Source organism: Gigantopelta aegis, chromosome 6 (assembly GCF_016097555.1).
Source record: "Gigantopelta aegis isolate Gae_Host chromosome 6, Gae_host_genome, whole genome shotgun sequence".
Lineage (NCBI taxonomy): Eukaryota > Metazoa > Mollusca > Gastropoda > Neomphalida > Peltospiridae > Gigantopelta > Gigantopelta aegis.
Window position 1 is genome coordinate 52,514,543 of NC_054704.1, and position 18,047 is coordinate 52,532,589.

Below are 18,047 nucleotides of genomic sequence, written 5' to 3' on the forward strand. Positions count from 1 at the left end.
TATTGGTCATCGGCTATTGGATATCAAACATTTGGTAATTTTGACATATAGTCTTATACACGAAACCAGCTACATTTGTTTTAATTAGTAGCAAGATATTTTTTATATCCACCAACACACATACAACACAGTACATACCATGACCTTTAATATACCAGTCATGATCATGATGCTCTGGGTGGAACGATATATAGCTTAATGGGCCCACCGACGAGGATCGATCCCAGACCCAATGCTCATCACGCGAATGCTTTAATACCGATCTAAGAAACTAGAGAAGAGCATCAATTGAGGCCTATAGCCACATATATTAAATGACATATGACATATGAGATATGACATTCACTTAGGTTGGGGGCGGGACGTAGCCCAGCGGTAAAGCGTTCGCCTGATGCGCTGTCAGTCTATGATCGATCCACGTCTGTTGGCCCAATTAAGATATTTCTCGTTCCAGTCGATGCACCTCGACTGGTGTTACAGACGCCGTGGTATCTACTATTATGTCTGTGGGATGTTGCATATAATAGACATCAGTTGCTGCTAATCTGGAAGAGAAACTTAATTATAGTGTGCTGAGGGTGTCGTTAAATAAAACATCCCTTTATTCCTTAAATCCGAAACTATGACACCACATATACAGTCCATCAGGGGAAGGGTCTAGCACAGTCGGTAGAGCGCTCGACTGGGGTGCTTGGGTCGAAATATCGAATCCTCTCGGTGAACCAATTCTCAGATTGTATATTTTTTCTTGTCCCTACCAGTGCCCCAAAAGTGGTATATCAAAGGTCGTGGTATATGCTGTCCTGTCTGTATGAAAGTGAACACAAAAGAATGAATGAATGAATGTTTAACGACACCCCAGCACGAAAAATACATTGGCTATTGGGTGTCAAACTATGGTAATGCAAATAAATAAAGTGATGATCAACATCAATATACAAATTCAAGACAAACAAAAACAGTGTAAAGAACTGTGCAAAAACACAAATATCACAGAATGTTACGGATACTGAATTCTACTCAAAACGTCAATTTTGTGCTGTATTGGCCATTCTCAACGAGAATATTACACCCCTGCACCACGATGAGGTTACAGCACACGCAGGGGAAACACAAAAGATCCCTTGCTGCTAATGAAAACATGTAGCAGCTTTCCTCTGATGACATTGTGTCACAATGACCAAATGTTTGACATCCAGTAGACTATGATTAATTAATCAATGTTCTCTAGTGGTATCGTTAAACAAAACACTAACTTTTACAGGGTAGAATTTCACGCCATATGATTACTATAAATACTAATATGCACCACCAAAAAATAAAATAAATTAATTTAATTTAAAATAAAATAAATAAATAAATAAATTAAAAAAAGACTCCCGCTCCAAACCAACAGCACACCACCCAAACAAATACAAAAATAATAATAACGAAGACAAAATACATATAAAGTTGGTTATAATATTCCAGTACATTATTTATGATCATGAATGGGATAAACATTAATGACAAACATACAATACAGGACTTTGTCATCGAGACCATGAGTGATAAAAAGCAATGAAAAAAACATTGGCGCCTGGTTTTTCAGGTTAGCCTAAAATGATTGGTAATTTTATTACACCTTTGATATGATATCAAAAGGAGACGGTTTTTAATGTGCAAGTCCTGTATCAATGACTGGAATTTCATTCTGAAGATGGAAGTTAATTTTGAGAGAGAGAGAGAGAGAGAGAGAGAGAGAGAGAGAGAGAGAGAGAGAGAGAGAGAGAGAGAGAGAGAGAGAGAGAGAGAGAGAGAGAGAGAGAGAGAGAGAGAGAGAGAGAGAGAGAGAGAGAGAGAGAGAGAAAACGAGAAAGTAGGAGGGAAGAAATCCGTATTGTCACAAATGATAATCCTTCCAAACATATCACGATTGACAGGACAGTACATTCCACGGACTTTGATGAACCAGTTGTGGGCTTCTGAATCAAACGGGGAAAAATAGCCAACGAGGGCGATTGATCCTAGCATCCACCACACAACAATAAGCGCCCTACCATATAGTACACCATCCAGACTGGCACAGTGTTGGCGATTCTTCCAATTTGCTTCCAACTACTAAGACAACTACTAAGACAACTGACAAGTGACATAATGTAACGAACACCAGTGGCGGATCCGGAAAATCCATTATGGTTGAGGGGGGGGGGGGCAATGATATGAGGCGGAATGCCATTGGAATTTTGGGGGAGGTTTGGAGGGGATCGTAAAAAAAAAAAATTTATTAATATATAATAAAATTATAACTGTCATAAAATTTAGGGGGGGCGGGCCCCTGCCCCCCACCCCAGATCCGCCTCTGAACACCGACAAACACATGAAACTCTGAGGTCGCATTTTTAAATGTGGTTCGTTTTGGATTTATGGCAAAATAATATTAGACTGGAAATAAATGTTTGGTCATGACGGTAACCTAGTTATAAATCACAAATATCAGATGTGAAAAAATCAACGTAGCTGCCAAATTCACCATACATTTTATTGAAAATTTGACAGCCATGTTGGGCTTCCACTTACTGGGTTTCAAGAGCAGTAAGAACGATTCAGTATAACATTGTACTCATAGGCGTACGGGCTCTCATTTTTGTAGGTGTCAGGCTGGTTTTTGCCTGAATTAAACGAAAATGTCCAAATCTGGATAACAACATTTACTCATATTAGCATTACCACAAAACAGCTATATAGAGTTGCAAACGAATCATTACGTATTTTTACTTGAATTACAACTAATTTTGATGGTAGAATAATGGAAATACATAGTAAAAAGGTCTAAGGTCAGCAATTTTTTTTCCGAATATGAGGTTTTGCTCCAGAAAGGGGGGGGGGGGGGGTAGGGGGGCAGTTGCCCCGCTCCCTGTCTCGTTTGTTCATGATTGTATTGTAACCAGGCAAAACTGTCTTCGTAAAAAGCACCAACAAACCCCGAATCCTTTAAACTGATCCTAGTCTGTAACGTAAATGCAATATTTGTACACAAATATGCTAACATAGCAAACTTTAAATCTGATGTACAGATGAGTCAACATTACAGCGTGTTCAAAATAAAATGAAAAAACCCCAACAATAAGGTAGTTTATAAAACCATAACCCGGAAAGAGCCCATAAAAAGAATCATGTTCCATTGGTTTGTTGGATGAATAGCATGTAGAAATGAAAGGACAGTGCTACATCATCATCAGCAGCAGCAGCAGCAGCAGCGTAATAATAATAATCCTCATCATCACCATCCTCATCATCGCCATCATCATCATCATCCTCATCATCAACGTAATCATCATCATCATAAAAAAAAAAAAATCCCCCGACATCTGCTTTCTGAAGTAGTACAAATTGGTGTTCTTACGTTTAATGTTTTTTTTTTTCTACAAATATAACATATCTAAATATTCATTTCCAAAATTTATTCCAAACATTATATTTCTTTTAACTTTTCCACTTGACTCACGGATTAAAGTTATGACGCTTTTTTAGCATAATGAGATATAAAAATTCCGTCGGATTCGTATTCAGGTGCTGTATATTAGTTTTATTCGTGTAGGTCGCTATAGGGCTTCGTTTTATAGTGAAGATATTGAAATAAGAAAATTTAAAGCTTCATTATTGAAACTGCTGTAAACTTTATTGGCTTGACCGCGAAGTCTTTAAAAGACGGTGTGACCACGATGTTTTAAAAGACGCCGTGATCGACCAATTTGTGCCATCGCCTCCTCAACTGTCGTTGTTGAGGTTGTAGAAATTTGATCGGTCTGCAAATATGAGGGTAAGTGTTTAAGGAAAAAAAGATATTCATTTCATATATCTTTACAAGTATACATGTGAAAACAATCGAGAAATGGAAGTGTTAACGTTATGTATATTAATATAATTCCACAAACGATTTTAGTTCCTACAAAGGTGTTAAAGTGGACCTGAACACCTTCATTGGAACTGAAAACGTTAGTGGAATTATATTAATATACATTTTAACATGTTCCATTTCTTGAGGGTTTTTTTTTGTTTTGTATATTTACTTACCTGGTGTACCGAAATATATATATATATATATATCTGAATACTTAAATCATAATTCGCGTAACAAGTATATTTATGTTGATTACTGGTATTCTTTTTACTTCAAACTTGATTTTATATTTATAATAACTATGCATATTCTTCTGAATTACGAATGATTGGCCATGGCATTTTAACTTCTACATTTTATTTTATGCAGTTAAACTTATCTACAACTGTAATTGTTTTATGTGTTATGTATTCATTGTTTGATGTAAGGTAGTAAAACAATAATTCTCAAATGTTATATCATTTCACGGAACCATTTCTGCAAACACACGCGCAAAACAGCAAGCAACATGCTACATGATAACGCTGGAAACACGTCCGTCATATTTGTAGGTGTAAAAACGATATAAGAAAGAAATGTTTTATTCAACGACGCACTCAACACATTTTATTTACGGTTATATGGCGTCAAAAATATGGTTAAGGACCACACAGATAATGAGAGAGGAAACCCGCTGTCGCCACTTCGTGGGCTACTCTTTTCGATTAGCAGCAAGGGATCTTTTATATGCACCATCCCACAGACAGGGTAGTACATACCACGGTCTTTGATATACCAGTCGGCGGTGCACTGGCTAGAACGAGAAATAGCCCAATGGGTCCACCGACGGGGATCGATCCCAGACCGACTGCGCATCGAGCGAGCACTGTTCCACTCGGCTACGTCGCACCCTCAAACGATATGAGCGTACAATATTATATATTAATCGAAATACATGAGTGTATTCTGGTAGGTAACAATTAACCCCAGCATTGTATATAAGTGATAGACTTGTTGTATGTTTTTATAGCAATATCACACATGCGATAGCGATAACAACTGAAAATTATGCGGTGCGTTTTCAATGGAGTTCAGTATATTTAATTATTGATACGCAGCTGGTTTCTAACAATAAACACGGGAGCACCATCCCGAACCTCTGTTCAACACGGCACAACGAGCATGTCGCTGATTGGCTGCATGACTCTTTGACCTCAGCTGACCCGTATTGTTTAAACAAGTTATTTACAAATATTTTAAATAATATTGACTGTGTACATTGAACAAAACAATATCCTTACTGAGGCTCAAGCAGGATTTAGGAAAGGATACTCTACCATTGATCATATATGTTCCATTAATGGTATTATAGAACTACTAAAAAGAAGAAAGAATAAGCTCTACTGTGTGTTTATTGACTTAAAAAAAGCTTTCGACAAAATCTGGAGAGTGGGATTGTGGTCCAAATTGTTAAATAATAATATAGATGGAAACCTTTTTAGAATAATTCACAATATGTATAATAACATAAAATCCTGTGTTAAAAAAGATGGTTACTTATCAAAAAATGTTCAATGCAAGATTGGCGTTAGACAAGGCGAAAATTTGTCTCCACATTTATTTTCTTTATATTTAAATGACTTGGAGGACTTTTTGAAAGCAGCTAAGTGTGACGGTGTGTCAGTTACTGCGTATGACATAGATATATACTCTGATCTTGGTCTTAACTTACTAATTATGATGTACAGGCCCGTACGCAGAAATTTATATGGGGTGGGGGGTGCGTAATCGACGGCCCAAAGGGCCGGAGTTGCTAGGGGGTTGCGGGGGCATGCACCCCCGGGGTTTTTTTTAATCTAGAATGCAGGAGATGCATTTACCTGCATTCTGGGAAGTAAATTTGAAATGTTTCTTTGCCTCAGTTCACATCGTCGGACTATTTTTATTTTTTTTACACATCCACGGACGGACCTCGGCAGACTATTGGGGGGGGGGGGGGGGTACGTACGCACCCCTCGCACCACCCTGCGTACGGGCCTAATGTATGCTGATGATACCGCCCTACTAGCAACAGAATCTGCAGATCTTCAACAACTATTAAACGCATACAAGGACTATTGCAAAACTCGGAAACTTGAAATCAACATAACAAAAACTAAATGTGGTGATATTCGGTGGAAACAAAAAGGACTATAGAAGTAAATGGTTTATAAACGACGTTCAGCTTGAAAATGTTGACGTATATAAATATCTTGGCATTTGGCTTCATAAAACAAATAAATTTAACTTATGTCAGAAAACCTTATTTGAACAGGCTCAGAAAACTATGTTTTATATTTTAAGAAAATGTAATGAATATTATTTGTCTACAGAATACCGAATCCAATTGTTCGACTCAGTTGTTGTACCAATTCTGTCGTATGGGTGCGAGATGCGGGGTTTTGCCAATCTCGACAACGTAGAAAAACTTCATATTCAATTTTTAAAGTATCTAGCTCCAGTTCGAAAGAATACTCCTATAAATATGTTATATGGTGAATTTGGAAGAAAACCCCTTTACCTGATTGTATTTTTCAGAATGGTTTGTTTTTGGGCTAGACTTTTAACAGGTAGAAGTACAAAATTATCCTTGTGCGTTTACAAACTAATGTTTTATGACTTTATTCAATATGGCACAGAATATAAATGGATTGTACATATACAAGATATATTTTACAGACTCGGTTATAATAATGTATGGGACGCACAGCATTTTATATCTGTTCCATATCTAAAACGAACCATTAAGCTACGACTAGAAGACCAATATACTCAGAACTGGCACAACAGTATTACTGAATCAGGGAAGTGTTCTACATACCTGCTTTTTAAAGAGAAAATTGAATTTAAAAGTTACTTTAATATACTTAACAGGAAAAATTATACTACTTTTCTCCGATTCCGTATATCTAATCATGTCTTACCAATTGAAAAGGGCAGGTGGTCCAATGTTCCAAAAGAAGATAGAACATGTACATTATGTAATATAGGTGATATCGGGAGTTTCATTATATTTTTATTTGTGATAAATTTAACAAGGAACGAAAAAGTCATACTATGTTATTAGACCAAATGTAATTAAATTTAGAGAACTGTTTAACTGTAAACGTGTCAGCATCCTTAAAAAGTTTTGTGAACTTATTAATATTATAAATAACCACTTTACCTCCTGAAAACCCATTTTATATAGTTTAATCTTACTTATTTGTTTGTTATAAACACTTGTCACTTAACGTATGCGTGTATATGTATATATAATGTATATAATGTACTCCTCTGATGCCACCTAATGATGGCTTTGAGTGAAATAAAGTTCTGTTCTGTACTGTTCTGTCAGAATCATGTGGTTGGTTCTCAGATAAAATTTGTTTTAATAAATTTGGTTTTAATCTTGTTACTCCCGATACTTTAAGGGGAAAATTAAACATTTGGTGTACAATCAAATATGCCTTATATCAGTGATAAGGGGTGGGACGTTGCGCAGTGGTAAAATATTCGCCTGATGCGCGGTCGGTCTAGGATCGATTCACATTATTGGTGGGGCCTATTCGGGCTATTTCTCATTTCAGCCAGTATTCATCATCTGGTGTAACAAATCCGTGGTATATACTATTATGTCTGTGAGATGATGAATAGAAGAGATCCCTTGCTGATAATCGAAACAAGTAGCCAACGCCGTTGACTGGTGGCACCAGGCTTCCTGTCGCATTGTATCTGATATATTTAGCTATATGTCCAACGCCATATAGCTAAAATGCGTCATTAAATAAAACACTTTTTGCTTTCTTTCTTTTTTCCGATAATGATGTAATACAAATGTGTAGTAATACATACCCGCTGTAATTATTTTTCCTATGAACCAAATAAAATGGTCTCAAACCAACTGTAATGTTTGTAAATGGTTGAAATTTGAAAAATAGTGACAATCGTATCATAATGTTTACAAATGACCCAAACTAATTTCTTATAAATGATTTGATCCCCTCACACACACACACACCCCTTGGTTATCGCTAAACATATAACTTGTGCAATACATGCATTGGAACCCTTTTCTGTGAGTATATAGTACAGGTACTATAGGGTTGGGTTCCTTGTTTTTTTAGCCTTATTATAACGTGTGTTTTAATTAATCAGAAATTTGGGCTAGTGCTTTATTTTGGTGGGCTAGTGGAATTTACAAACCCATTACCCCTGTGGCTAGTGACGTTTTAAAACATTTGTCATACCCTGCAGGATGGTGTGACTTGCACGACATTTAATAGTCTGGATTATTCAAACTAGATTGATACAGTTGTCAAAATGTGTTTAACATATTTCATAAAAAATACATGAGGTGGAAATAAAACATTTATACATGAATTCGGATGCGAAATTTAAAAAAATGAAAATAATATATTTGTAAAATAATGACCTTGGACACGTTTATATATCTCCGGGTATATCATTTCCATTTAAAGTGTCATAACCACATTCATTTTTAAAAATTTTACTACATCTAAGTTATGTTAAATATGGCAAAAACCATCAATATTATGTGCATTATATAATTTAATTGTTGTTCTTTATCTTTTTCTCTTTTTAAAAACCAACTAAACAAAACAAATATCGTTATTTTTGTAATTAAAGTCTTGAGCGGTTTAATTATGATATTGTATTGGACTAATGATAATTTCTACATTTGCGGTCACGATGTCCACATTTACATATTTCAATTAGTTCCGCAGACTAGATAGACCCAATTTCCCCCGGACATATTTCATTGTTTATCGTCCCAAGAAACCAAACCAAAACAACAACAACAAGAAAAACCCCACAACAACAACAACAACAAAAACCCACAAAAGCAATAAACAAAGAAACGAAAACACAAAACAAAACAACAATATACAATAAAACAAAAAAGAACTAAATAAAACTAACAAACAACCAAAAACCACAACAAAAACAAAAAGACAACCCAACAGATAAAAACAAACAAGCCAAAATAAACAGAAAGCCACAAAAAAAAAAATAATAATAATAATTCACAAACACCCTCCCCCCTCAAAACCAATTCAAAAGCAAAAGCAAACAACATACCCACCTCAAAACAATTAAAAAATAAAAGTATACTTAAAAAAAATTAAAAAAAATTGACAAGCGTACTGTGGGAAAGCCAAAATACCAAAAGGTTTTGTAAATTTTGATTTACTACTTGTTTGGGAAATGTGTCCGATTTCTTGTAGCACTTATTTATTTATTTATTTATTATAGATTTGAAAAGTAAATTTAAAAAGTGACAATAAATGCTTTCAAATCCAAATAAAACTTCAAGCCATGGAAATTTCAATGAAGGTAAAAAAAGAAGACATTTTGTTTAATATTTGTCTTTTCTGTTATTGCTTTTACAACTTACTTTACTACTTTCCAGGGTCTTTTCGCTGCTGTTGTATGCCTTTATGTAGCCGTTGTAATTGGAGGCTACGTCAAAAAGCAAGGGTACGGCCAAGGAGCTGTAGGACAACGTTACACCAACCACGGCAAGGCCGTCTTCGGAACACACGCTGGTAAACGTGTTTTCGGACGCTACGCCGGCGCTGCAAGTGGCTACCGCGCCGACGGTGCCCGTTACGCCGATCGATCGGGGCAATACGCTCAGAGGACACACCACCACAACAACAACGCTAACGGTGCCGCCAGTCACTATGCTCAAAAAGCTGCCCGGGTCGGCGACCACGCCCACAATGCCGCAGCCCACAACAACTTCGCTGGTTACCACGGTAAAGATCGGGCGGCGTTCAACCACAAGGACAACGGTGCCAAATCCGCCGCCAGCTCCAAATACAACAGGCAAGATTATTACAAGAAGGGGGACGTCTACGGCGACAACGTTCACTACGGCTTCGACAAGAAGTACAACAAGCACGCCAACGATGACGGCGTATACGTTATCAACGACCACAGCGACCAGCACAGCCTGGACGACTACAGGGATCACCACGACAAAGCCAACCGTCTCCTTGGCGACCACGCTCACAGCAACTACAAGTCCAACAACGCCTACGCTAATAGGAACAGCAAATATGGACATGGCGCTGCCAACAAACACTACAACGACGCGAAGTATGGCGCCGACGCCGCTCACCATTCCAAATACGACGGGGCCAAAGCCGCCCACGACTCTAAGTATGGCCGCAACGCCGGCAGCAGCAAATACTACGACCAGGCCCACGATTCTCACGCCAACAAATACGACGATTTTGCAGCACACAACGCTGCTTTCGGGAGAAAATCCGCTGCCAAGAGTGCCGCACCAAACGGCGTTCAATATGGACACCGTCAGAATGGCGGTTTCGGGCAACGACAGGGCTATAATGGCGGAGTCAGAAATGGCGTTGCCGGACACGGCGGTGCCGCTTCCAGGTTCGACACCGCAGCCAAGCACGCCAACCACAGAGCAGGCAGGTACGGCCACAAACAGGCCGACCATCTCAGAAACAAAGGGGCTGGAGCCTACAATGAGCTGAGGTACCACAACGACCACGGCAAGAGACAACACGAGACCGGCGCCGGTGCCGCCCACAACAAAGGCTACCACCATGCCGGCGCCGCCAGTGCGGCCGCACGGAATGGTTTCAACTACAAGAACGCAGCTGCCAGATCTCATCACGGAAACACGGGTGCCAACCACAACCTGTACCAGGACCAACACGTCGCCAATAACCTGAAGAGGGTGTACCACGACAAGGCCAGTAACCACAAGCTGTATAAGAAGTTCCATCACTCCAGCAACACCGGCGGCAACAATTACGAGCGACTGCTGTACAACAGGAACAAGTACAACGATCGCTTCGGCGGTCAGGCGCACGGGCAGAATGCCGCGGCCAAGAGCGCTCACCGAAGCTTCAACCACGGTAGTCACGCGGCCAGCGCCCATCAGAACGATAAGGTTGCCCAGAACCACGCCAGGAACGCCTACAGGCACACCAACTACAGACAGGCCCAGGCTGGAAAGGCGGGCAGGAACGGCTACTACCACGCCAACCACAACTCGGCGGCGCGCCGCTTCAACCACAACAACGCCAGGGATAACCACCATGCGTCTGTGCACAAGCACGCGGCCAGTAAGCACGGTCTGGCGGACCTCGCTCAGCACCACTACAGTGGCAGGCACAATGGCTACAACAACGGCATTGCCGGCTCCCAGATTCACGCTCACAGAGTAGCTCATGGTGGTGCTTCCCGAGGAGTTGCTCCCAATGGATTTGCTTCCAGAGGATTTGCTCCCAGTGGATTTGTTTCCAGAGGATTTGCTCCCAATGGATTTGCTTCCAGAGGAATTGCTTCCAGAGGAGTTGCTCCCAATGTATTTGCTTCCAGAGGAGTTGCTCCCAGTGGATTTGTTTCCAGAGGAGTTGCTCCCAATGGATTTGCTTCCAGAGGAATTGCTCACAATGGATTTGCTTCCAGAGGAATTGCTTCCAGAGGATTTGCTCCCAATGGATTTGGCCCGAGAGGATTTGCTTCTAGAGTTGTTGGTCATGGATTCAACAACCGTGGTGGATTCCAAGGAAATTCTGGTTACAGATCTGGTTCATATTAACATTATTATGAAATATAATGCAAAAAGTGTACTAATATGCAGTGTAAAGACGAAATAAAAAACAAATCTCTTTAGAAAATGCATATTATATATCAGATATAAATTATCTAGCATACGTACTTCTATAAGTTTGTTTTCTTTCTAAAACTTTATATTAAGAAGTACCAACTAGAATCCTAGGTCAACGAAGAGCAGTATACAGTGGTATTAATTTTGTTTTGTTTTTAAAAAATCTATCAAACATATTCTTTTCGGAAATTCATCGTATAGATTTTTCGCTAGCAGTGGAATACGCCAACAAAGTCGAGTATACAACAGCAACAAATATTAAATCAAAGTACTTTATTGTTCTTTTTTTTTCAAATCTCTATTAAACATATTATTTTCTAAAAGGCCGTCACATATATTTGTCAATAGCTTTAGCATTAAGTATTAATTACACAGTAGAAAATCATACACTGAAATGCTGGTTTTCATAAACTATGTGACAGGTCGTCGACCAATACAGATATACGCAAATTGAAAACCTGTCCAGCTTTGTAAATCTGTCGTAGTATTTGCGTCGGTTTGAGTTCATTACATATTTTATGGAAACCAGGCTTTAATGTTCTGTAGATCCTGCACGATTACAACATTCTACATATTCTATGTTGTTTTCCACTAGATATAATAATTAAAATTATGCACATGACTTAGACTATTTCACACTATAGCTCGGTATCATTAGGTCAGTAAAAAACCACACAAAAACTTGAAAATTGTCATTTAGGTACATAACCAGTTGGGGTAGTTATTACTGGCTCTTTATTTTATTTGCTTATTTATTTTAATTTAATTTAATTTTGGATGTCTGTATTCTTTCGTTTCTGGTATTTTCTAAAGCAATTAGATACATCTAAATTTTCTACCGTTAATATCTAGCTTCTGAATGTTCAATAGCAGCGACTTGGGGCACTTTATATAAAAACTAACTAAAGAAAGAAAGAAAGAATTCGACAACATGACCAGAGTAGTAATGAACAGTTATCTTCCTGTTCTCCGTTTTAGGATCGTACAAGTAACGAAATGATATTCATCGAACGTTTTGCGAAATAATGTGCTTTCAAAATATTTTATTAGTAGATAAATACCTTAAAAAAGAAAACATTAACTTCTCACTTCAATCTTCTTCAGTGGCTTACATTGAATCAGCTGGAGTCCTGTTGTATATATTGTATTATAACCTAAGATAAGTGTGTAAGCCAGTACAACACCCAGAAGAGATTGGTGATATTACCGGGGTTTTTTACACAGTAGAACGAATCCTAAGCAATATAGTGTTATATTTACTAATCGTGTTGATAAATTATTAACGCAAATTTCTGACATTGTTTTCGGCTTGATGGAGACATATTTTTATAATTAACGACTGCATCAACACAGAATTTTATTAATTGCATAAATTACATTTTCTAATCGGATATTTAACGGATGTCGGGAATTGGTACAGTTTTGATTTATTTGTGTTAAACTATGACACATGTTAGATTTAAATTCATATTGGGATTAGTACGTTTTCTTTTTCTCATTTCTTTCAATTTTAACTTTGGACTAACAACATCTACATTTTATGAGCAGTACCTTATTAGTAATGACCATTTATCTGCATCATTTGTTTTTATCTCTTCTTTGTAGTTGATGAATTTCCACTTTTAATTTTTGGTTCAGGGTAAAGTGTGGAAATTCTGCCCTGAAAACATGAATTGCATAGCGCTGTTTGAAACAATGAAGAAATATGAATGTAGATTTGTGCATGAAACGTCGATATACATTCGTATTTAGTACATTCTATGCATTGTATTTTGTATTTTTGTATGTTATTCTGTCGATATTAAACAATGAAAAGGAGCTATTGTTATTGTTGTTGTTGTTGTTGTTATTTATTATTATTATAATTATTATTATTATTAAACTAGTGGTGTTCATTCGTTTTAATGTATTGTCGTGCTTATTAAGGCCCAAGCACTTTTTTCATAAGCACACACCGCAGCAATCTGGTCACCTTGTCAACGACTTGGTCATTGGTTACTCATAGTGATTGGTAAGAGAGAGAATAGTGTGCTGGCATTTCATTAATCTTATCCAATAGTCTATGAATGTTTTGTGCTGGCGTGTAGTAAAAACATCCATTCAGTAATTCATTTGGCTGTTACAATTCAACCCGGGTTTTTAGCCCTCTTTTTGTTTTTGGATGCGAACCCTGTACCTCCGGTCCCAGCCTTACAACCCAGGTTTTTAGCCCTCCTTTTGTTTTTGGATGCGAACCCTGTACTTCCTGTCCCAGCCGTATAACCCGGGGATTTGAGCCCTCCTTTTGTTTTCGGATGCGAACCCTGTACCTCCGGTCCCAGCCTTACAACCCGGGTTTTTAACCCTCCTTTTGTTTTTGGATGCGAACCCTGTACCTCCAGTCGCAGCCTTACAACCCGGGTTTTTAACCCTCCTTTTGTTTTTGGATGCGAACCCAGTACCTCCGGTCCCAGCCTTACAACCCGGGTTTTTAGCCCTCCTTTTGTTTTTGGATGCGAACCCAGTACCTCCGGTCCCAGCCTTACAACCCGGGTTTTTAGCCCTCCTTTTGTTTTTGGATGCGAACCCAGTACCTCCGGTCGCAGCCTTACAACCCGGGTTTTTAACCCTCCTTTTGTTTTTGGATGCGAACCCAGTACCTCCGGTCCCAGCCTTACAACCCGGGTTTTTAGCCCTCCTTTTGTTTTTGGATGCGAACCCAGTACCTCCGGTCCCAGCCTTACAACCCGGGTTTTTAGCCCTCCTTTTGTTTTTGGGATGCGAACCCTGTACTTCCGGTCCCAGCCGTATAACCCGGGGATTTGAGCCCTCCTTTTGTTTTTGGATGCGAACCCTGTACCTCCGGTCCCAGCCTTACAACCCGGGTTTTTAGCCCTCCTTTTGTTTTTGGATGCGAACCCAGTACCTCCGGTCCCAGCCTTACAACCCGGGTTTTTAGCCCTCCTTTTGTTTTTGGGATGCGAACCCTGTACTTCCGGTCCCAGCCGTATAACCCGGGGATTTGAGCCCTCCTTTTGTTTTTGGATGCGAACCCTGTACCTCCGGTCCCAGCCTTACAACCCGGGTTTTTAACCCTTCTTTTGTTTTTGGGATGCGAACCCAGTACCTCCGGTCGCAGCCTTCAACCACCGTGCAACGGAGGCAGTTTATACTGGGTTTGATGTGCCCGTATTTAGTTAAAATTATTTCTGATGAACCAACTATTATGTGAGAAACATAATTTAAAAAACGAATTCGATGGGACAATATAACAATCCATTAACTAATAATAGGTAGCCATGTTCTCTACACTGAGTTTGACTCACCTCAAGGGTGCGATTATCTGTGTGTCTCCCGAGTGTATGAGCCTAAATGGGAGATGGTTACACAGCAGGCACTGCACGTTCAGTCTACCCTCAGCTCGGGTGATGTCGAGATAGCTTAATAATTATTGACAGCAAGCGCGGAGAACGGCCCTGTCAAGTAATCTCATACTGAAGGAAAATACTGCGGCTTATCCATTTATCACATTATGACTATCTATCTGTCTGTGATGTCATAAAAATGGCTTTGTCTCTGTGTTAAATGTTTGTGCCGTCTGTAAAATATATATATACCTTTTTTTATCTTTTGTTAACTGTTAAAGGGACAGACCCTAGTTTTTAAACACTAAGGCATATTTGTTTTCACTATTATGATCACTAGAATCAAACATTACTTATATTTTATAGTTTAGATTATCCATTTCCGTAAAACCGAAGTGTTTCTGGTCATCCTGATATTTCTAATACCACAAAATGCATTTTTAATATTAAAAAAAACCCGCACGTGCGTCTGAGAAGTAGTAGATGTAGTCGCGTTTCAGTCTATTTTTAAGGGTATTTCAACGTCACAGACTCTTGTTTCACTCTGTTGTTTCCAAATTTGTTACAGGTTTGTAAATTAACCAAACTTAGTGTCCATTTTTACGGGTTGTAACTAGGGTTTAGGTGAAAAATATATCGTAGTGTTTATAATCTAGTTTATATCCCTTTAAATGAAATGAATGAATGAATGGATGAATGAACAAATGAATGAATGAATGAATGAATGGGTGAATGAATAAATGAATTAATGATGAATGTTTATTTATAACCCAGCACGAAAATTATTATCGATTATTGGGTGTTAAACCATGGTAAATAATCGAATAAATCGATAATCAACATCAACATAAAAATCCAAAGGTTTGTCAAATAAAAAAAAGTATTTCTACTGTTGAAAACTTCTCCATCTCAAAGTTAGAGTCAGAAGTGTAGGAAAGAATACTGCTCTCATTTCCACTGAATATTATTTATCTTACACCTTATTGTTTAAAAAGTACTTTTGTTTGACACCCAATAGACAACAGTGGCGTGCCCCCCCCCCCCCCCCCACCCCCCCCCCACCCAATCCCGGGAAATGTTTACCTTTTCGCTTATTAATAACATTAAAAAGGTTCCTGTGTCATATCCCACTACACGGGTGCCCCCCCCCCCCCACCCCCGCAATACAAAATCCTGCCTACGCCACTGATAGACAATGTATTGTTCATGCTGAGGTGTCGTTAAATATTCATTCAGTCATTGTTTACCAAGGTTTCCAGCTCGCCTTTGCTTGCTAAATATATTTTGAAACAACTCATTGTAAGATAAATGGTATCTATCTAGCTTACATTCATGTAGTATTCCCTATTTCTGCGAGAGATACTCCCCCCCCTCCCTTCCCCGCCGTACCTCGATCTTAAAAAGTAATATCAGTGTAAGACGTTTCCGACCAATATATTTATATTTTAATGAATAAAGTTACATACTAAATAGAGTTTCGTGTTTGGAATATCAGTATCTGTATATTCGGTGTGTTTCTGCTCGTCCTATATGTTTGAAATTAGCCCACACTGGATTTGGTCTCCAATAATTTCGTAAATATAGTGAGACTTGACAACGTACACGCACCAGAACGATTGGAAACACATTTAATATACAATATTATTATATACATAGCAATGAAATATATAGATCTACGGAAACCATAACAGTGATATCCGGGGAAAAGTAAAATTTTCACTGTATTTTAGCTACAGTGAAAATATAGAAATCGTATTTACTTTTTCTGTAAACGTGCATGCTTAAATTCTCTCCCTTTGTCTCGTGTCTTCGTATTTAAGTTTTGATGATTACCAATGCATCCGATCGTATTTGAAAAATAAAAAATGTAATTTAAACAACTGTACCTATAAGAAAAGGATACAAAAGGCAATTACGATAAACTATCTAAAACGAATTGAATACGAAGCTAAATAATGATGACACAATGTAGTGTCATTGAGTGTAAGTGTAAGAATTTAACGGCGTTCGATTTGTTTGGAGGTGGGTTGTTTTTTGTTGTTTTTTTGGGGGGAGAGGGTTAGAGGATCGCTTTGTCAGGTATGTTTGCACAGCAGTATTATTAAATAAATGTTAATATAAAGATAATTTTTATTCAAATTCCTTTTTAAAAGGTTATAGTCAAGTCAATTTTTGCAATTCGTGAACATATAGTTTTCACTCATCACTCTTCGACATAAAAATCGTATTCGAAAACCCCCCATGAAATAGCTTCTGTTTATTACAGCCACTGATAATAATTTATGCAAATTAAAAAAAAAAAATGCATTTAATACGTGATTGTAATCATGATAATACCTTTGTTAGTCGGCAGCATCTTAACAATGGCAACAGACTCAGGACAGTCTCTTTAAAAAACAATTGTCTGTAGGAAATTTTAATATTTATGCGCTCAGCAACGAGAAACGCAAACGATCGTGAACGATGTTTTTGGTTCCCTACGTGGTCATTCGGTTTAATGCGAATTCGTCTTGCTGAAGTCAGCTCAGGGGTTTAATTCATTCATTTCAACTTATTTTCATGCTTATATCCAATTAAGGTTCAATCACGCTGCCCTGGGCACACACCTCAGCTGTCTGGGCTGTCTGTCCAGGACACTGGGTTAGTTGTTAATGGTTAGTGAGAGAATAGGGTGTAGTGGTCTTACACCTACCCACTGAGTCGTTAAAACTGGCTATGTGCGTGAGCCGGTACCGGGCTGCGAACCCTGTACCTACCAGCCTTATGTCCGATGACTTTAATCACGACACTACCGAGGCCGGTAAAACCCCCCAAAACAACAACATTGCATCGTCTATGCAAGTATTTTTGTTTGCATTGCACTGTGAGAGTTTAAAAGCGAATTAGGCCCAGTATTATTGGGGAATTCATAGACCTCTAACATGTTTCAAAATGAAGACTATATCATGTGTCAGCACATTTTGCAAACAGTGTCAGCGTTTAAAATAACAGTTAAACGTTACAAAAATAAATCCCCGAGAAGCGACGGGGAATGAAGTGAACATTAAAAAGTGACAAACTTATCACCGTCTGGACACACACGTGGTGAGTTTGCTATGAATGGGAATAATGAACCGAACGGTGGTTTTTGTAGCAATGTTTGCATTGC

General features: G+C 38.4%; 1 protein-coding gene across 1 annotated transcript; it reads left to right on the plus strand.

Annotated features, from left to right (window-relative positions):
• Window positions 1-3,796: 3,796 nt before the first annotated feature.
• Window positions 3,797-11,486, plus strand: LOC121374609 (filaggrin-2-like). The gene is made up of 2 exons (XM_041501714.1): window positions 3,797-3,802; window positions 9,315-11,486. Exons 1-2 carry the CDS (start codon window positions 3,797-3,799, stop codon window positions 11,484-11,486), a joined length of 2,178 nt encoding a protein of 725 aa, XP_041357648.1.
• Window positions 11,487-18,047: the final 6,561 nt, after the last annotated feature.